At 40.4% G+C, this 22349-nt stretch overlaps 1 protein-coding gene across 4 annotated transcripts; it reads left to right on the forward strand.

Annotated features, from left to right (window-relative positions):
* Nucleotides 1-347: 347 nt before the first annotated feature.
* On the forward strand, nucleotides 348-20692 carry ZNF507 (zinc finger protein 507). 4 transcript variants are annotated; one of them, XM_064386696.1, is made up of 8 exons: nucleotides 348-410; nucleotides 2888-5016; nucleotides 6444-6549; nucleotides 10976-11090; nucleotides 13267-13371; nucleotides 16417-16551; nucleotides 16680-16717; nucleotides 16811-20692. In XM_064386696.1, the coding sequence occupies exons 2-8, from the start codon at nucleotides 2893-2895 to the stop codon at nucleotides 17041-17043; spliced, it is 2856 nt and encodes a 951-aa protein (XP_064242766.1). In that variant the 5' UTR covers nucleotides 348-410; nucleotides 2888-2892; the 3' UTR covers nucleotides 17044-20692. The 4 variants fall into 4 exon arrangements, with proteins under 4 accessions (XP_064242766.1, XP_064242764.1, XP_064242767.1 ...); XM_064386694.1 differs by having other exon boundaries at nucleotides 16680-20692; XM_064386695.1 differs by lacking the exon at nucleotides 348-410 and adding an exon at nucleotides 944-1129 and having other exon boundaries at nucleotides 16680-20692.
* The last annotated feature ends 1657 nt before the right edge of the window (nucleotides 20693-22349 follow it).

The following is a 22349-nucleotide window of genomic DNA, read 5'->3' on the forward strand; positions in this document are numbered from 1 at the left end:
ACACCCCTGTGTGCCCTGTCCCGTGTCCCCCGGCCCTGTGTCACACACACACCCTGTGTGCCCTGTCCCGTGTCCCCCGGCCCTGTGTCACACACAGCCCCCTGTGTGCCCTGTCCTGTGTCCCCGGCCCTGTGTCACACACACACACCCCTGTGTGCCCTGTCCCGTGTCCCCGGGCCCTGTGTCACACACACACCCCCCTGTGTGCCCTGTCCCGTGTCCCCGGGCCCTGTGTCACACACACCCCCCCCTGTGTCCCCCGGCCCTGTCCCCCCTGTCTCCTCCCCGTCTCCATGGTAACGGGAGGCGGCGCTGACGCGGCGGCAGCGCCCCCCGCCGGTCACCTGACCCGGGCCCGCGTGTCACGTGACAGGGGCTCCATCGCCGCCATCTTGGCGCGGCGGCCGCAGGTGAGGGCGCTGCGGGCGCTGCCGCGGGCGCTCGGCGGGCACGGCCGGGGCTGAGACCGGGACCGGGACCGGGACCGGGGCCGGGGCCGGCAGCGGCGGCGGGCGGGCGGGCGGGCGGGCAGCGCCGGGAGGCCGGGCGGTAGGCAGGGCGCCGGGCGCGGCGGCGGCGGGCCGGCCCCGGGGCGACGCGCCGCAGCCCATGTGCGGAGCCGCGGGCGGCAGCGGCTCCCGGCGGAGCCTTCCCGGCGCCGGGGCCGCCTCTCTTCCCCCTCCTCCTCTCCTCAGCCCGCCTCGCCGCCCCGGCGGCAGCTCCTCCTGCCCTGGGCGGCGGCGGGGCGGTCCCGGGGCGGCCGGGCAGTTTCCGTGCCCGCGGGCACCGCGCTGCGAGCCCGGCCGAGCCCGGGTGCCGGCCCTGCTGCCCCGGGCTGCAGCCGCTCTGCCCCGGGCTGCATCCTCCCTTGGGCGTCCCCAGCCCTCAGTTACTGTGCAGCTGGCTTGGACAGCGCTCGGGCACGTGTGGCTCTCGGGGCTGGTCCTGGGCAGGGACGGGGATCCCTCCAGTTCACTCTGATAATTTGTGTGCAGTTCTTAGCGTCCCCCTGAAAACCAAAGTGTGCACAGTAAGAATTAAACTCCAAGCAAAGAGTGACATAGCACACGTGTACTGTAGGTATGCGTCTGGTAACGGGGATCAGCTCCAGGCATCCCAAACAGTCCAGGTGAAGGTCCTCTCTCTGTCTGCCTTTTTGACATAGCACCAGTACATGACAGCATATTTCTTTTATAATCTTTTGTCAAGGATTCTGTGTCTTATTTGTTATGCTGTTTTCAGGTACAGAAAATATCTGCCTATTTAGCATTACTTTAAAAGTTTTTAAAATACCAACTTATTGTAATTTAAGGTAGCACCAATTTTCCTTGACTCATTTTCAAATTGAAAATATTTCAAGTAGATATTACTCGTTTGAGCGTTTTATTAAATCTGCGTTCAGGGGGAAAAGCAGGTTTGTTCACTTTTCACAGTGGTTTTGAAACACATTACAGGCAGTTTGAAAGAAACAACAAAGTGTTTTTATATAACTGAATTAGGGTGGTTTTCAAATAATAGTTTTCAACTTGAAATATTTAACAGGAGGTGCAGATGATACCAAAAAAATTAACATTGCTTATTGCTAGCTCTGATGATGACCTGAATTGTAAGTTGAATGGCAGATGAAGGTAATTTATGTAGTTCTGTCCAGAATTTTTCTGTAGTGGGAAAGGGGCACCAGAGACCCTGCTCTCATGTCTCTGTGCATTATAATGCTGTACACTAAATCCACAAGTAGGAATTACTGGATTTCATGGGTTTTTAGGATCAGTTCTGGAAATTCTTTTTTGGCCTCTGTATCTTTCTTGCAAAAAAAAAAAAAAATCCACATGAATTCACTTAGTATAATTTTTCAAGGATGACTGATAAATATTCCTCATCTCTTTATGTTCTGTTTTATCTGTAGTATATAAAAACTTTGTATAAAATATGTGTTTGAATATGTAGTAGCACTTGAATAGCTCATTTCTAAACATTTTTAGAGAAGTAAAATTGAATGTAAGACCTTTTGTCCAGCTCCTTCACCCCCCACCCCACAGCTCTGCCCACATCACAAAGTATGTTTTCATGTACATTTCTGAATATTGGCTTCTAATTTGACCTCAAACACTGCTCATTATTGCCTGTGGTTTATGGTTTGGTATTTTTAAAGGAGGTGTAATTGGAAATAGTAACTGCCTGTAGCTTCCCCTCAAAACAGAAAAGAATTGTTCTTTATAACTTCAGTACCGCTCGATTTTCCCTACAATTAAGAAATTGTAGCTGCAATTAGTAATTTTTGTAGAAAACAACATTTATAATGAGAAGTATGATTTGACATTTGAATGGTCTTTAAAATAGTCATAGTGAAATGACTAATGCAAGTAAATGCCAGAATGACTTTCTTCTAACATTTCAAGGAAAAAAACTGCTTATTTTTGTAAATTATATTGTAGCAAATTGTCATTTGCTTTAGGAGCATTGATGCATCAAAGTACATTAGGAATATATTTTCATATCCTACTGTGCTTTTAAACATCAATATAACAGTTACTGTCAATTGATATTTTAATGTTTAGCATTCACATGTGTAGTGCTTGTGAAGAAAAAGAGAATAGCTGTAACACTGTTCTTCAGCTTACGTTTGAAAATACTTGTCTTGCCCTTGTACAGCCTGGAGGCAGCCTGTTGGAGGCTCTCTTGGAATTATTCTCCAGCTGTATTGAAAAGCATCCACTAAATGTCCCCAATATCTTTGGCTATTTCTGTAGCCCTTCTGAACATTTTTATTAGTTTAGTGGAATTGGGCTTCCGTGTTTGATAGAGAGAGCAATGTAAATAGCACTGGGCTGTATTTTCATTATTGTGCAGGTACAAATCTTTATTTTTCTAACCCCCATTCTCCTAGGTATTATGGAAGAAGGAAGCAGCATTGCAGTATTGATGCCAAATATTGGGGAGCAGGAGGCTGTGTTGATTTCTGAAACAGTCATTGGCCCAACACTGCAGAGCAGTGAAGAGCAGAGAAAATGTAAAACTGACCCCCTGATCCACGTCATCCAGAAGCTGAGCAAAATAGTTGAAAGTGAGAAGTCACAAAGGTGCCTTTTAATAGGGAAGAAACGTTCCCATGCCGACGCTTCTGCGCAGTCCTTGGACGCAGCCGAGCTCTGTGAAATCCCAGCTAAAGCCATCGAGCTCTCGGTGATTGCTACTAAAAAGACTGAAGAGTTGCAAGCAGATTATTTTGTGACTGAATGTCTTCCACCAAGCAAAAAAAAGGTGACGTGCTATCAATGCGGTCTCTGTAATTTTCTATCGCCTTCGCTCTTAACTCTACAAGAGCATATAAAACAACATGGGCAAAAAAATGAAGTGATATTAATGTGCTCAGAATGTCATTTTGCCTCCAAAAGCCAAGAAGAACTTGAATCCCACTTCCAACATCACCACGAGAATGGTGGTAAAAACAGCATCCAGAAAAAAGTGCAGCAGTGTGTCAACGTCACAAGTTCATTTCTGCAAGGGCCGGTGGAAGGAAGTGTCAAATCAGGGACTGATCAGACAGGAAACGTGGAATGTAAGGATGCAGCTCAGTCTGCTCCTGTGCCTGAAATGGGTAGGAGGAAATGGTACACCTACGAGCAGTATGGCATGTACAGGTGTTTGATTTGCAGGTACACCTGTGGTCAGCAGAGGATGTTGAAAACACACGCCTGGAAACACGCGGGGGAGGTTGATTGCTCCTACCCCATCTTTGAGGAAGAAAATGAAAACACCAGCTTGTCAGAGACAGTTGTAACTCACACACCTCAGAGTGTGGATACAGTTGTCCTCTCTTTGGAAAACAGTGAACTTGATATCCATAGTGAGCCTTCTCTTCAGCTTCAGATTTGCAATTCTGAGCAGCTGTCTTGTAAATCGCCCATAGGAACAAATGTAAAAGAGGAAGAGATATTGAGTGAGTCCGTGGTGCATTCTCCTACTACAGAGGTTGTAGAGGAGACTGTGTCAGATACAGAACCAGACAATATGATAACTGACAGCCTGCTTTCATCAGCACAGAAAATCATCAGTTGTAGTCCAAATAAAAAGGGTCATGTTAATGTCATAGTAGAGCGTTTGCCGGGTGCTGAAGAAAGTGTTTTACAAAAGCCATTCTTAATGAACACTGACATTGAAACAGAAAAAAAATTGATCTCAGAGGAGTCCTCTGTTACCTGTGAAGACCCTGAAGTTTATCATTCAGATGCAATTCAGGAAGTAATAATAGAATGGAATAACACCGAGAAGAAAGATAACGAATTAAGCACTAATAAAAATGTAACAGCTGATGAAAACGTGCCTCCTGCACGAAGGAGGACAAACTCAGAGTCTTTGCGACTGCACTCCTTGGCAGCAGAAGCTCTTGTTACAATGCCAGTTCGAGCTGCAGAGTTGACCCGGTCCAGCCTCAGGGCTCTGACTGGAGAAGATGCTGTGGATGCAGGTGCAGGACAGGGAGGAGCCGATGGCCCGTGCATGGCTCACTCTAAAGTGGTGTCCTCACTTAAGGATCCTTCAGAGGAGTTCGGTGGCTTAAACCAAAGTGAATGTGCAATAGTTGAGATAAAGAAAGACAGACCGGAGCTATCAGAAGCGCCAATTAAAATGGGCATCAGCATGTCACTGCTCACCGTCATTGAAAAGCTGAAGGAGAGGACGGACCAGAACGCCTCGGACGATGACATCCTGAAGGAGCTGCAGGACAACGCGCAGTGCCAGGGCGGCGGCGAGGCGGCCGTGGCGGGCAGCAGCCTGGTGGAGTTCATCCCCAGCGCCGAGCGGCCGTACCGCTGCCGCCTGTGCCACTACAGCAGCGGCAACAAGGGCTACATCAAGCAGCACCTGCGCGTGCACCGCCAGCGCCAGCCCTACCAGTGCCCCATCTGCGAGCACATCGCCGGCGACAGCAAGGGCCTCGAGGGCCACATGATCAACCACTGCAAAGCTCGCATGTACCAGTGCAAGCAGTGCGAGGAGTCCTTCCACTACAAGGTAAAGCTCCTCCCCGTGCCTCTCTGTGTTGCAACAGTTCCATCCTGTTGTCTCCTTATCACAAAGGTTTCATACCTTCTTGGTGTTTTCTCATGGGCAGCTCCTCAGAGTGCTGACTCCTTCTTCACAAAGTAGCCAACTGACTCCAGTTCCTTCTCAAGCAGCCAAGCCACTCTTTTACAGCACTCTTCTTCTTACTGGTTACAGCTGTGGCCTGTTCAAGTCAGGCCTGTTCCTAATCTTTGGTAATTGGCCCAGCTGCAACGCCTTAGGGGTGAAATTACTCTCTGCACTATCTTTATTTTCTTATATTCTATCCCCCCACATCTCTAGAATCCCTAAATAACCTATTTCACTGCTCTTTTAATCGCTGGTGATCCCTCTTTCTAGCTTATTTCAGTCTGACATCCTGGCTCCATTGTAATTACCATTAGGGATTATTGCCAGCAGCACGTGCTGAATATACAGTTCAACTGTGATTATTCTGCTTTACCCACTGAAATAACCTTGCTTCCTTACATAACATTTTTCCTGAGAATTATCTTACGGACATAATTATATCGTGTTGTTTTTCTGCCCACACATAGCAACTGCAGGAAGAAATGGAAACATCAAAGATCTTAATAGCTGAAATTTTAAAACAATGCTCAAACATGCCTTCCTCTTGTGAGTGGGGCAGTTGGGGGTAACATTGAAGCAGAATTTATTTTTTTTTTCTGCTGTTTTGTTGCTTTGGATGTTCTGTAGAACTTAGATTTGAAAGATTACATACCAGAGCAGAATAATATATTTCTATCATTTTCCTAATTGCTGTTTTAAGCATTAGTGAGTTCCTATGCACTCAGCTCAGTATTCAGGAATACAGAACAGATTGCATCAGTACCCAGCTATACAGCTGAACCTCTTGGAAGCAGTGGTCATGCAAATTTTCCCATATTTATTGTCATTTAGTCCTAGTTTGAAAAACTATACAGTTAGGGTGGCAAAAGACTCTCTTGTCTTTCTCCTCCCCAAGCAAGCAGAAAAAGGACTGGTGTGTTCTTAAGTCAGTGGGCAATATGAAAATTGAGGTAATTTTCACACAAGATCTAATCTCATACTGCTTTTGGAGTACAGTAATTTTGGAGGAAGAACTGTGGCCACTTGTCTGTGGCAATGGGGAAAGAAGGAAATCTATTTTCTAAATAAATACAAATCATAGAATCCTCTCAGTCACTCGTACCAGTCCTTTATGTTACTAATCCATGAGATTTACTTGTTTTGTTTGTAGTAAAATTACCTAAGGGATATAATCCGTATATATGTTAACATGCATTTGATATCAGTTGTCATTAAAGCTTGAGTAACAATGTCACAGATGATTGCAATATTCCAAGTGATCTCTGTATGTTTGTAGTGTATATTTAAACATCAGGAACTTTTTTCAGAGCCAGCTGCGAAACCATGAAAGAGAACAACACAGTCTTCCAGATCTCTTCTCCACAGCCACAGCTAACAAACTAATAGTTTCCAACGAAGCAGATGATAGAGAAGGTACTGTTTATATTTACACTTGAAATTACAAAAATTCACTCATAACATTACTTGTTTGCTGTATTTGTGTGACTGGTTTTAAGATCTCTTGTGCTGAAATGCTTTCATGCCTGATCATAACCTTAAATGTATGTTCTTTCCAGAGGGCAGAATTTACCATAGTCAGTCTTGAGGTGGCGTTTATTGTTAGCTGATATATTTTTAGCCCCAGTAATTAAACCCTTCTTGTGAAAAACAACTTATATGCAATATTATTCTGGATTTTTAAGGAGAAAATCTTTTTTTCCTTCCTTCCTTCCTTCCTTTCTTCAGCAGCTATAGTAGTTTTACAAATGACCTAAACAAAATAAAGCTTTTTTTTAAAACTCACCATGGTAATGTAGTTTACTCTCAGCATATGCATACACTGCCATCCCTTCTGAGTTTAGAAATTTCTGTTTAATTATGGTAATGTCCAAAATGAGTAATTTATTTAAGCCCTAGCAAGGCAAATGTAAGGCATTCTAAATGCAACCTGTATCTGTAAGAGTTGCCTGGGTAACAGTAGATGTGCATTTTCATAGAGACCTAGAATGGTTTGGGCTGCAAGGGACTTAAAAGCTCCTCTCTTTCCAAGCCCTGCCATGGGCAGGGACAGCTCCCACTAGATCAGGTTGCTTAGAGCCTCGTGTTTGTTTAACTGTGTATCTGCTTCTAATTTAATAGGGTTTGTTTGCTAAATATAAACAGAAACAAAAGAACAAAACAAAAACAAACCCAACAAACTCTTGAGGCATTAAGGTAATCAAATAGGGGAAAAAATAACCAAATTCTGAAGTTTAGGAGCAAATGTGGCCTTAAAATCCCTTTTGTGTCCTGGAAAGCCACTATGTATCATGGCAGTGTGAATGCATCCTCTTCTCTGGTGAGTTACATCTACTGAAAATATTTACAGCATTTTTATTTTGAAGGCAACACTAATTATTAGCATTTTGCAATTTTAGAGCATTGTGGATAAATAGTAGTAATTAGATAGTCTCTGAACAACTGTGAGCTGAAGTATTCCCATTTTGTGCACAAAGCTCTTTTCTGTCCTATCTGTGCTCCCTCATTTGTTTAGACAGCAAAATGTGCACTCTAATGGTACTTAGGTTGCTGTGGAAATCTCTGTGTTCTACTCTTTCCTCTACAGCTGCTCAGTGAGTGCAAAAGTGGTTGAAATGGATGCAATTTCTTGTGAAAAAAGGCACTGACCAGCAGGAGCCAGGGTGGATGGGCAGTGGTTTGCCCAAAACAACCTGATACATGTCAGACCAGAATGAGTTCTCAGCTCCCACTGCCTCCTCCTCTGGCTTTCAGTGTACAAGTTGAAAGTTAATTTCCGTATCAACCTCAGGTGGAAGGTACCTGAGGTACCCTCCCAGCTCCTTTCTGCTCTCATCAATGCAGAAGGCATTTAAATTCAGGAAATTGATCTGTACTGCTCAGTACCTCCCCAGGACCTAAGCCTGAGAGAGCCATTGAAAGCCAGGGGGAGCAGGGAAGTGGCCAGGGAGGGTCTGTGGGAGTGGGAACCTTTCCTGTTACATACTGGGGGTTTCTGCAGAAGCAGTAGCATAAATGTTTAATGGAAGTGATAGGAAATAAAACATTGTTACTTTAAGTAAGTTACTTATATCTACAAGCACAGCTTGGACTGTTACTTCTGACAGTGTTTTGTGTGCTGTAAACCAGTGTTCCTAAAGATGTCATGATACAGGAATAACTACCTTGCAATGCCTGAAACGTGGCAGGTTTGGAGAAATACTGTACTTTTTGAGCTGAACTCCTGGTAATGGGACTGGTAATGTAAAAATCAATAGTTGTATCTGCTTTTGAAATTAGTATGTTTAATGAGGTGGTTTTATAGTTTATATCCTGATTTTGTAATTTGACTTTCATGAAAGGGAAGCCCCTGTTCAAGAAATCTGCCTGCTTTCAGTTAATTTAGAAATGTTTTTATAAATATTTTTTTCTTACTATTACCTTATACGAGTGTTCCAGCCATGCACTTTAATTGTTTACCCCACATGAAATTTAGTAATGGGGCTTGAATGAAAACAGTTCTCCTTTTAAACTTTTATTAACTCATACTGTGGAATGCTTAAATTATTTCAGAATCAATTTATAATCAAATTGCAGCACCACTGCAGTACAGCAATCTCTTGTCAAACAGATGTCATCCCTATAAAGCAACACAAAACAAAGAAGTTTATGGCATAGCATCTGTTTATGTGAAAGATGCCTGAGCTGGAACAGTTTCATTTCTTGTTTATGAAATGGTTAGTCCTAAAAGTCTCTTTATTCATCATGGTTGTACAATAAATTAAAAGGAGCATTACAGCACTGGATATGATAGGATTGTAAATGTCTAATAATGAAGGAATAGGGTAATAAGCAGCATTAGAGGAGCACCTGTTACTGCTGCTGCAACAAAGATCTGTCATTTCCATATTCACTTGTAGGAGACCTGATATTCTCCATCCAGAAAACAAAACAGGCCCCAAACCCACAAGAAATAAGCCAGGGAAGGGGGTGAGGGACATGAGTGCTATTTTATAACAGCAAGAGATTATGTGATGTATTATAATTTATGTGCATTTTGTGGAAGGAATAAATATAAAGTAGTGATTGGTATAAATAATTGCTCCTAAGTGTGTGCTGCTGGGTGTGTGAGCATCTTAGAACTATGCTGTAGCTAATATGTTTGCATAATGCTTTAAAAATCTCATTAGATACTGTTGGTTTTAAACTGCCTGCCCACTGAAATACCAAATTCGTAACAGAAAATACATTTGGGAGCAGATCATTCTAAAGCTGCAGAATTTAAGATGGAAAACCCCTTCAAGCAGAGCACAGCCCCTGCTCTCCCATGGATCTGCAGCCCAGTGAGTGTCCTTGGTCCACTTGAGGTCTCCTACATGATTGTGTCTTCATAAAAGAATAATGCATAGATATAAATTCCAAAGTCTTCAAGTAAATAATTAGGATTGTTCTGATAACTTTTACATTAAAGGAAAAATAAATCTAATAAATTTTGAGCATTTTGTAGGAAAAATTCCAATATATTTTGCTTTAAGGTTGACTTGCAAAGAGTGCCTGCTGTTGTTATTTCTTATAAGAATGCTAAAGAGTGAGAACTGTGTGATGTTTTAAAATTAAATATAGGAGATATGTTTTCGGTTATCTTGGTACACACAGAAATATTCCAATTTTATTTCACTATCTTTGCATTCAGACTGCTACTTTATTTTATATGATATACTATATATTCTTCACAATAACCCTCTGGGGTTATCAGCCTTACCTAATTACTTTGCATCTTGAACCAAAAGTGCTAAATTTTGGAGTGAAAGTTTAATTACTTGTAATTTTTCCTTACTATTGAAGCTGTGTGACTGTATTCATCAGAATAATATATCTAGAACCCTTTTTGGCAAAATTCAGTGCCTGCTGTGGGAAAAGAAATGTCTCTTTAAAAGAGTTTTACCATCATGACTCTTTAATTGTTTTGATAATGAGAAAATTCAGCCTAAAAAAAAAGTGCATGAGGTACAGCATGATAGGCTGGAATGGGAAAATTACCTACATTAAAAATACCATCCCTCTTCCCAAATGTTAATATCTTAACCCAAATCAGTCCCATTATTCAGTGAGGGAACAGGAGCAGGGCTGTTAAAGTGTACACACTTACATCTCAAAAATACTCCAACTGTGCACTGGTGGGCACACATTTTCCTGTGGAAGGAGTCATTAGCCTTTGTCTCTGCAACCATTAATTTTTCAAGAGTCTTTTTCATTCTGGAAGGAAAAAAATTACTTTTGTTCAATTGCTTTTTAGTCATTTGGATAAGTTCCAAATTATTTATTAAGACATCTGGTCAATAACTATTTTTTTTTATCATCTCATGTCTTTCAGAAAGTGTGAGTGTATGTTGGATGATAAAGAGGATTTAGAGGCTTCGGGAGGTCTTTTCTTTTCTGTGTTTGGCAGTTTGAAACTCATCCATTCTCAATCCCAGTCTTTGATTTGATGCATTCTGCAATGCAATGAAACCGCTGGGTTCAGCAGTCCCACATATTATCACCTTTTGCTGTAACACAGGACTTTACCCAACTGCAGGGAGAAGGAAATGTCCACACAGAATGTGTTTTCCTAAAATTTTAATAATTCCTGTAAATGGCAGGACAAATGAAGAACAGTATGGTAAAATAAACCATACCTTTATTACCTCTATGCCTGTTGTCTTATTTGATACTTTAAAAGTATTAAATATTTATCGACATTCAAAACTTACTTTAAAATGTAAATTTGTGTTTCATAATTCAGTTGTGATGAAATTACAATCTGAGAATGCCTTACAGCGCTGAGTGCAGCTCTCTAAAATGATGGATTTTGTTCCAACAGGAAGCAAGTGTTCAGGCCAGAAGCTGTTCAGGTGTGATGTCTGTGACTACACGAGCACGACGTACGTCGGCGTGCGCAATCACCGCCGCATCCACAGCTCGGATAAGCCATACAGGTGAGTGCCTGCCTCGCCCTGCCAGGGCCACCCAGCTGCTCCTGCACCTGGCAGGGCTGCTGGAAAAGAGCTGCAGTTACACTGTTTTACTGCAAATTACTGAAGGAGACACACTTGCTGGCTGACTCAAACCATGTAATTAAGATTTGCTAATTTTTCCAGAATGCATCTTTTGCTGTGGCAGTCTTCTGCCTGTTTTCAGTTTGAAGCATTCACATGTGGAGTGGAAAATAATTCTGTTATGATACTGGACTTTGGCCAACAGTAATAATATATTTCTCAAAACCCTTGCACACCTAACTTCATTTTGGATTTGCCCTTGTCACCAAGTGCCTCATCTTTTCACTGGTTTCTAAAAATAGTAACATACTCACTAAGGATCATATTTTATAATTTTTCTACAAGGGTATCATATGGGTTTATATAGGAAATTGGGTACCCAAAACCACATGTAATACTATTGCTGAGGTCCTCAGCAAAAATATACATCCTGCATTTTCCTATTGGATACTGCATAAATTCCCCCAAATTTAATCTGTGCTTATGCAGGGTGGATCTCTGTCCCTCTCTAGTGGCTAGAAAACAGATCTGAGTCAATAGATTTTTTGAGCTGATCTTTAATGTAAACTTCTGTCTTTAGTGTAAATTCTGAAAGCTCAACACCTTGAAAGGCTGAGCTAAGCCAGGGACTTTCTCTTCTGGATAAACAAACCCCAAAGACTTGTTGTATTTTGATTTGTGCATTATAATGATATCCCATAACACCAGCAAAAATTCACAAGATGTTTACTCAGAGAGCAAGTGTGGAATACAAATAGATTGTTTTCTCCTCAGAACCTTCACTATTACCATTATTTATTACTTAGTGAGGTTGGAGCAGCAGATACTGTAGAGTGTCTTGTATGTGGTAGTTTTCAAATTGGTGTTAGCAGCCTGTTTTGATTTAGGAACCCTTGGAAATTTTCCATTGGTGATACACACTGCTGCATACTAAATACAAACCAACCCATCTGCCTTGCTTCTCTTATTATTTTTTCATAAACCCCTTAGACAAATCTGAAAACCTGGCAGGATACTTGAGCCAGAGTCTGAAAACCATAATAATCCAGTATTTATGGTATTTCTCCTTCTGAAACATGAATTCCTCAAGCCTTCCATAGGGTCAAACAGCAACTACTACATTGCTGCCTTTTTGAGAGCTGTAAATATACTTTATTATTTGTTTGACAAAACTTGCTGGAAACTAAGCTGTAGAGCCTTAAATGATATGTTTTTGTAGATTTGATATGTTTTGGATTTTAATACTGCACAATTAAATCTTTTCAAAAATATATTCTCAGGGTAAGTATGAGGCAGTTTCAAACTGTTTCACACTACAGAACATGCTTTCTAACTGGACATTTTACCATTAAAAAAAAAGAAACAACTAAAGTTCAAACAAATACATAAAAATTTTAGCTGAGCTTGATGGTTTCTGTTTTAATATGGTAGATACAGGAAGGTTGTGTGGTAGTATATTGATATTTATGAATAATAAGGAATTTGTGTAATACTTTGGGATCTAAATCCATGTATCTGAATTCAGATCCACACTGCTTTATGTATTGGTTTTATGGAAAGATATTGTGACAGAAGTAAAAAAAAAGAAAAATTTGAATGGCATGATGTGACACGCTTAGGGCACTTAAATCTGAATATGTTTATCTTGTCACTGACCTCTTTTTCAGCAATAAAGCCCTGAAACTTGGTGTTTTATTACTGGTTTGGCTTTTACAATGTCATGAGAACCTTGCTGGTGCATTAAGTAGAGCACATACCCTCCCCTGCAGCTTTTAGGGTCACACTGTGCCTTTGGAAGGGCTGCACCCAGCCACCTGCATCCTCACCTCCCTTGCCCTTAGTGATGCTTACCCACACCAGGAGAGGGGCACGGGAGAGACTTCAGGAAGAAGCATAATCTGTAAGCCTAGTGATGCTTGCTGGAAGGTGGAGGCTTTTTTGGGCTGCAAAGATTCTCACTGCCCCAGAGCAGTTATGTCATAGCCTGGAGCTCTGTAAATATGGTTATTCCTCAGCTGTAGCCTGTCCAGGCACCTTAGCATTCTGCTGGCTGTTGGGGTTTGGAGCAGGCTCAGCAGTGCACGGGCAGACCAGTCACTTGTTGTTGTCTCTTCAGATGTCGCGTGTGTGACTTCGCCACCACAAATATGAATAGCTTGAAGTGCCACATGAGGCGGCACCCCCAGGAGCACCAGGCAGTGCAGCTCTTGGAACAGTTCAAGTATGTAACTCACGTGGCAAAAGCTCTGACACCGGGGTCTTGTTGTTGAAGCAGTGTTCAGATCCTGTTCCCTTCCCTCCTAGAGTCATTCTTTGCTCCAGACTTGTTTGGGGTTGTGTGGGGTTTTTTGATGGATTTGCCATGGCATTCCAGGCCATGCTTCTGCTGGCTGATTAAACATGTCCATACTTCCCTCTGGGACACTGTTTAGCTTTTCCTTTCCAGAATGTGGTGGTTGCACACAAACTGCCTATTGCAAGTAGTTTCTGGGCCGTGTTAATTACCTAAGCATGCCTGGAGTTGTTTAGGAGATGTATGAGCCAAAATCATGCCATGGCACTTCTAACATTTAACATTATAGACAGGTAAATTCCAGTATCCAGGAACATTTCCTGGCTTTCTTTAATATCTCAGTCTAGGCACAGCCATTGCATGTACTTGTCAGCTGGAATGCAGGTTGGCATCACCTAGTTAAGATTTAGCATGAATAGCCATTAAGGGATGAGAGTCCCTTGTAGTCTGTCCATAGACATGGGTGGTTTATAGAGGTATGAGAAAGTTGGTAAAAATTTGTGTACTACTGATTTGCAACAAAAAATAGAAGTTGGGAAGGGAAAGGAAAGAAAATCAGGAATATTCTGAATATTTCTTAGTGAAAGATTTTAAGGGCAGTATGAAAAGTGTAAATAAAGCACACTCATATAGAAGTTTCTTCTCAAGAAAAACTGCTTCTACAACTTGAAAGTACTTCCACTGCATTTTTCCCAAAATGTTCCTAGAAGCATTAAGTTGTATTTGCTCAGCTGTCATCCTTCCCACAGTATTGCTCCTGGTATTACCATGGATTATTGGAATCCTCCACACTTTAGTCCCTGACCCCAGGGAATTAGTCTATCCAAAGCTGCAAGAGAATTGTTTCCTCAGTGTATCAAAGTAGACGACACCTGAACATTGAAGTTTAATAATTCAGCACAAATTAAGCAGTATATTATGGAACTGAAAGGCTTCTGCTACTAAACTCAGTGGTAAATAATTTTGTTTCTCTGAGAAAGTTGCATATACTGTAAATACATGATCATTAACTGTAGTGCAGGATGCTAAAAGCTGTTGGAGTTCCTGTGTCAGATTTGAACTGTATGCTAAAATAGTCAACAGTATGTGGCTCAAAAGATACTGTTCTCAGCAAAGTAAATTGTATTAGTAAATCACCTGAGTAAATTAATGAGCTTCAAAAAATGAGAGTATTTAAAAGGGACTAAAATTGGAAACTGGGCTGTGGCTTCATTGATTGTGTTCCCAAATCACTGACCATTGATTGTGTTCCCAATCACTCTAAGCAGGGTTAGTGGCACAGAAAATCATATGTATTGTGAGACTAGTGGGCACATTAAATGTAGTTAAGATTATTTGTTGACCTTTGGGTTTTACAAAAAAAATTATTTTATCTATAAATTAGCTATAAGGTCTGCCTTTTATCTAATGATGTATTTTGTAACAGCCTTATTAGAGGTACTAGGATTCCCAGTCTGAGAATAGACTCACTTATCCCTGAAAGCATCCATTTTCTTTGTAAGGCTCCAAATTGAAGGAAAAGAGACAAACAGGATCCTACATTCCCAATCAGTAGGGAAGAGTGAGCTAGAAGGACACACCCATTGTTCCCCAGCAGGACACAAATACCTTGCTCCATAAGCAAGGTAATGTACTGTGCTTTCACCTCACTTGGGAGATTTCTGCTCTTCTCTGCAATCTTCTGCTGAGCAGAAATAGTTTGCTGTGTATGATTGTTTGCAGGCTATTTAAGGACTATACCCTACTGTCATTAAGAAAAGTCATAAAACCTTACTGAATTGTAGTGTATAATGTGGTTTTATGTAGGCCTTCTTGTGTTTCCAGGTTACATTTCTGAAAAGGTCTTAAAAATTAACAAAAACTGACTTGCATTGTGGTCATTTTAACAGACTCATCATAGTAACACACTGGGATCACATTGCTTGAGCAGAGCTGCATTCCTAGTTAGCATTTATTAGCACAAGGTCACCTTCAATTGATTCTGATCTTTTCCATGGGATCTGGGGAACTGAAGCCTTCCCAAGTAGCAGGCAGCTGAGCAAAAGAGCTTTTTTATCCAAAAGACAAAAAGACAGATCCTGCTCTCAAGTGATGTCATGCAGTATCACTCATCTCCTTCATGCTGAGGTGACTAATTTATCATCTTAAAAAACACATAAAAAAAACCTCCTCTGATGTATATTCGTGCATGAAAAGGGTTATACAGGATTTGATCAGTCTCGGGTTATTTCTGTCCATAAATATACACTACATCTCCCTGTCAATAGGATTTATTCTTCAGGGTTTTGTTCTTTACTGCCTAAGATGGTGTTTTACAGGGAAATAGAAAATTTAGTCTTGTGGTACCAGCGCTGATTGAAAACTCTATGAAGAAAATGATCACCTGTCTGGATTTTGATCTGTGAATATATTCAGAATCTGACACTGCCCTCAGCAGCCTGCTGATCCTGCTTGAGGGGCTGGATTGGACTGTGCGACCTCAAGAGGTCCCTTCCAACTTCAACAACTCTCTGATCCTTAATAAACTAATACCTGCTGTACCAGGAAAGACTTATTTAGTTCAGTTGACATAATTAGTGCTAATTACACAATTCCTGCTTGGTTCAGAGCAATGGCAGGGAGAGCTCACCACCTCCCTGCCAGATGCCATGTTTCTGCACTCAGCAGAAGTACTGCATTTCTGCAGGGTTTACACAATTTCATCAGCCCAAACAGATGAGATTTCAATTCAGCTGTTTAGGAAATAAAAATACATATATATTAGAGAGTTCTCAGACCCTAAAAATAGTCTTACATTTCAGGATGAAACTTTGCAAGCTAATGTGACCCAGTTATGAAACCGGAAATGGGACCAAGAAGAAGGTTCACATGGATCTCTCTGCTTACTCATCCTTTTGGAAGAACTAAACCATTACCAAACAAATAAAATATAACTTTTAAATGGTTCTTTTTCCTTCTCCATTTCCCCTCCAGATGTTCTCTCTGTGGATATGTATGTAGCCATCCTCCATCCCTGAAGTCCCACATGTGGAAACATGCAAGTGACCAAAATTACAACTATGAACAAGTGAATAAAGCTATTAATGATGCAATTTCACAAAGCAGTAGGTATGTCTGATTTACTGTCAAGCCCTATTATCTTTCAAAAGACCCAACCCTGACCCAAAACAAAGTTCCCATCTAAAAGCAACAGCTGTATATTTTAATATTTGTTTTGTTTTTTGTTATTATTTCAGGTTTCAAGGACAGCTGACTGACAAAACCTTATTAGAAGGTGCAGATGAAAGTACAGTACCTATACTAGGAAGTTCAGACAACCTGGTGTCTTTTACAGAGTCCATTAACCAGACTACAAATGAAATTTCAGGTTCTGATGAAAATGAAAAACCTACCTTGATGAATACCTCATGCAGTTTAGAAAAGAACTCCACTCTACCCCATCTTGGCACAGAATACTGTGTTCTTCTCTTCTGCTGCTGCATTTGTGGTTTTGAGTCTACCAACAAAGAAAATCTGCTGGATCATATGAAAGAACATGAGGGTGAAATCATAAACATCATTCTAAACAAGGACCACAGCACGACTCAGAATACAAACTAGGTGAAGCAGTAAGTTGAGAGGATTTCCTAGAGTGAATATTTTCTTTTTTTGCTAATTTTTGCCTGAGAAACTTGCTAAAGAGAAGAATTGCAAGCAAAACTTGATTTCCCATCCTGAGTTCTTGTTTCAGTAGGAGTACAGTGTTTGAACCAGGGACCGATGAATCATTTAAGAGATAAATATAAGGTGTGGAGAATAGAACGATCCAATTTAACCTGTTACTTCTTTATATGGTGCCAAGAATGTAGGATTGTTGTTTTTTTTCATTTCCTGTCAGGTACTAGTCAGTAATAATGCATTAGCACAGTACTTTAAAACCCAAAGGTGTGAAAGCTTTGAATCACTTGAAAAGCTTCTTTCTTCCTACCTCTTTGTTGTTTTCCAAGTAATTCAGCAAAGAAGGTTTTTACCCTCTTTTTTGAAAGATGATCTGGCAGATCAGGTAGAACTGTTACAATATGATCTGGTAATCCGTCTCCCTGGAAGGTGGGGAGAGGGGAGGTGAGCCAGGGCATGTGTGTGTCACATTCACACACAGGAGTTCCATTTTTCCCAGTCTATTTTTGACTTTACAAACTCCCATGTCATCTTCCAACAAAGACTGCCATCCTTTCCATTGATTTACAGCATCAGGAGCTGAAGGGTCTAGAAGCATTTTGTTAATAACTATTTGTTTGATTGGATCTTAACTACAAAACTGCTATCTTTTCAACTCATAGTGTGTCACAGATTATTTTTTATAACAATAACCTGTTGTTTTTTCGTGGTTTTCTTGACATGTTCAAACAAATTACTTAGAAAAAGAAAAACTTATAATGTCACTTTCCATTTTTGGTGATTATTTTGCAGTATGGATGAGCAATGTTTTTACTGAGAACAAGATATTAACAATAATTGCCACAAAGTGATGCAGATTAAATCTATGTAGATTCCAAAAGATGTAGGTGAGCACAAATTGGGATTTTCAGAACGCCTACGTGCTTTGGCAATCTTTGAAATGCCACTGGCTGGCCAAATTTCCCACTTGTCTGTCAGAGCTGTAACTGTGGAAATAATGAGCTGAAAGATAATCTTCCTGTAGAAAATCATATTTAAAAAAAGAAATGGTAAACAATGTCTTAAGCCAAACTGTATCCAGTCACTTACTGAATAAATTTTACTAGTGCCTATAGTATGGATTGATAAAAGGAATTAGAGATTACCTTGTTGACTAAGAAACACACAGAAATCTCACCCTTTAAAACCCTTCAGCTTTTAAAATTACAGTGTGAGTATTTTTTGTCTGTTGTTTTTACAGTTACAGCAGCTGGCAGCAGAAGATACTCATCTGTATATCAATGTGGAATATTATTACACTGGCTAGTTCCTGGCAACTTTGTTAAGTTATTGATTAAGTTGGCTGCTTAATTTCTTGAAAGATTCATTAAGTGTAGTATCACTTCCAGAGAAGCCCTTTGGCAGCCAGATTAAAACTCCCTAGTTCAGGCATGTGTTCCTGCTCCTGGTGAATGGCAGATGCCCAGCAGCTTGCCTGGTGCTCACACGGGCATGCAGTGACCTGGTTTTTAGTAGCTCAGTATTTACCAGATTCCTTACTCTTAGGAAAACAGGGGTTTCTGGTTCCTGTATTTGCACCCTTCTGGCAGCAGAAATGAGCTGCTGCAGCTGTAAATGTGAGAGGCTGGCACACGGAGTGTCTGTATTGTGCTAGCACTGCCTGGAAGTGGCAACCAGGAAAAGAAAACAGTACCAGAAGTCACAGCTTCATGAAGCAGCACAAAATGTAGAGGCCAGGGTAAAAGCACTAAGACTTCAAGTGTATTTGATACTTGTTTGCAAGAGGTTTCCTCAATTTGACTTCTTCTTTTGGGTTAAATAGGTATTATTTTGTTTATAAATTAGATAGCAGAAAGTACACATTTGACTTGAAGAATTAGTCAGGATATAAGGTCAAAGCATTTTTGTGTTGAATTTTTTACATACTTTAAATCCGTATTTGAAATTAATTATACATTATTTTTTGATAATAGTTATTTTTCATGTTCCTACAGCTGTATTTTACATTTGAAAAACACATTATTTATTTACATGATCCCAAATTCCAGAAGAGGTAATACAAATATCCCATTAAAAGTTTATTGTCTTACTGACACCACTATTTTACCTTCAGTATAGAATTAATGTGAAAATACTACATCATCTGGAATATATCTCAACTTTCTCACTCAGAAATCCCATTTGTTTGAAAAGTTAAAGGACAGTGAGATCCCTCGTAATGCTAAACTACCAGTCAGTATTCACAGAAACAATATTTACCACACTGTTATTTTTGTGTATTCTGTTCAAGTTGCTCAGCTAGTGAAAGACAAAAAAAGGAAAAACTTGCATTCATAAGCTACAAAGGAGATGGCAGTGCACCAGACTTTCAGAAGGCAATAACCTTGAATCCAAACGAGCAGCTCTGGTGTGTGTGGAAGCCACAGGAGCAGTGCTCTGTGCAGTGCCCCAGGAATCAGTGGCAGGATTCCTGAGCAGGATGTTCACAGTTGTTCTTTGCCATCTTGTTGCTCTGTTCTTTTTGACCATGTGTTCCTGTAAAACAGAAAGCTACTTGCCTCTAAAAACCATTATCAGTCCTGACAAATGCCAACAAAGCATTCTTTCCCATATGCACAGAGATTTGCTTTTTTTAGCTGTCTCCATGCTGCTTGCAATTAGTTACCCACTCACAGTTCCCAGGGACTTTGTCAGAAGTCCTGCATGTGAAATAATTATAGACTTAATTTTTCTCAAAGCAAATTGTTTCTCAGGTTATCTGCTTTTGAAAGTGTATGGCTGGCCTGGTTGCATGTTTTGTAAGGGGTTTTAAGCACATTTCAGAGTCACTAACACTGCAAATTTCCCCTTTCTTTAAGCTTTTAAACTATTTTTGTCTCTTCAGTCACAGCACTAGCAGGCGATCAGCTATTCACGTGCTGTTTGTTTAAATTAGATTTTATTCTGTGATACAAACTGTACCTTGCAGCTTTGTTTGCAATGCCTGTACTTCCACTAAAGAGCAAAATTCATACTTGGCTGTGCTGAAAAATGGGTGCATATTTCATCTTCCTGATTTATGCTTGACCTGGAAAAACAGAGTGGGATTCAGTTGGAGTTATTGTATTTTCCTCTTTCATAAGCACTTATTTAATCATTTAAAGAAATGTACAGTTGGTGCTCAAAGTAACATTTGTTAAGATATATTTAATAGAAATTTACATTTGCATTTGATATTCATGGACATGGGTACATGTATTTTTTTAAGAAAAGGTATTGTAACACTATGGCACTGCTTTTATAGCCAAAGTATAAAAAAATTTAGAAAACTGACATGTAAAGACTGCAGTTAATTCTGATACTGTATCTTATGAAATAGGATGAGTTTTGTTTTATAAAGTTATCCAGCACATTAAGCTGCATGCCTTAAGCTCTCTCTAGGATTGTGTTCCTGATAGGCAACTCTTTGGAAGGATGAAGCAAAGTCTGTAGTACTACTTTAACTACCTTCTGGAATACTGTACAATGGTAGAATAATTTATTTTGCTTTACAGGAGTTTGTCACGTATTGACTTTAATATTGTATTTTGGTAATAAACTTTTTTTTGTTAAACTCTTTAGTCACTTTTATTTGGTCTCTATGAAATATGAACATAGAAAATCCAAACACTGAACCCGGTGTTTAGAGGGAGGGAAATCTGGTTGAGACAAAAAGTATTTGAAATATTTTACTGCCATTTCTTACTGTTGTATGAAGTTATTAGTATTAGTTGTTATTACTAGTTTAAATACTGCTAATACAAGTTTTATCAAAGTAACTGTTGTGAAGAAATATGAAACTGTTAAGTCACAATATTTGTAAGTCTGCATGCAGTTAGGGTGGCACCATGCTGAAGAACTGCAGATTTGAAATTCATAATGAAACTAGTAGGAATTTTTCCCTAATTTAAATAAGAGTGAATGCCTTAATCAGCTTTTTTTCAGGTGATTGACTTTTGCTTTTCCATCACATAAGCTAAAACATATCTTGAAACCTATTTTTAAATATACAGCATATTTCTTGGCCTTGCTGGAGCTTTTCTTCCCATCTTTCTCAGGAAAAAATAAAGTCAGTTGGTGTTGCTGGGGAGAAAAGAGAGAGTATGGCCAGGACCAGCATGGTTTACAGTTACACAAACAAGCAATCTTTGCCATTTTCTTCTTGCTATTATTAAGGCCCTGGGCCAAATATGTTGAAATAAAGGCTGGAACTACAAATGGGTTTAGATGCAACACTACAGAATGCTGTGTCATGCAGCTTTTTCACATTTTCTCTAATGCAAAACCTGGGAGAAAAGCTCTTTATAGCAGGATGTGGCATCCAGGTGTTGTCCTGTTCACTGGGCTGAAACACCTTCCTCCCTTCAGCCGAACAGAGCCCGAGAGCTCCCCCATAAATAACCTGATCACAGGTGGGGTGGGCACCCCGGGTCCTGTGAGGGTTGGAGCAGCCCTGGGGGCTGGGAGAGAAGAGAGCCCTGGCAAGGGCAGTGGGATTCACTCTGTCCTAGATCCCTGGCAGGTGTTTAGGGCTGGAATTGCTGCGGAAAGCTGATGCACCACAGGGAGCCTTTGTTCTGCATCCCCTCGAGGCACGTCTGGAGAAGAGCTGTCACACCAGGAAGGGACACCACTGAACTGACCTAAGATTAGCTAGCTAATGAAATTCACAATTGGTAAAGCCAAGATTTTATTTGCCCAAAAGCAAAAACTTCAGGAGCCTGAAAAGCTTTAAAAGTTGAGAAAAGTGAGAACCCAGAAATTTGGCATGTTTGCCACCTACCACAGCAACTCAAAACACTGCAGGTTTAGACTTAAAGTTTACTGGGGCAGAACGTGAGTCCTCCTGCTTTTCTAGTTCATGGTAGCTCTTTCTAAAGTAGAACCCAAGAGAAAACACAACTAAACTGAATTTAAAGTTTCTTCCAACCATTTCTCGTTTGTAGATGTTTGGCACTTGCTGGGATTATGGCTAACTTGGTGCCACTACTTTGATCTAGTTGGGACAGAATGAGCAAACAGAATATTGTTAAATATCCTTTTGCTATTTTGGCAAGTAAGAAGCCAGCATTGCAACAGTATTATAACAATACAGTTATGATATAATCATCAGTATTACTGATTGCAAGCTACAGTTTGATACTTTTAATTTACATTTTATAATACAACTTTTAGATATTAATATCCATCTGGAAGCTCTTTAGTTCTTCTATATTCTCATACTTGAAACA

Source organism: Passer domesticus, chromosome 12 (genome assembly GCF_036417665.1).
Source record: "Passer domesticus isolate bPasDom1 chromosome 12, bPasDom1.hap1, whole genome shotgun sequence".
NCBI classification, from domain to species: Eukaryota; Metazoa; Chordata; class Aves; order Passeriformes; family Passeridae; genus Passer; species Passer domesticus.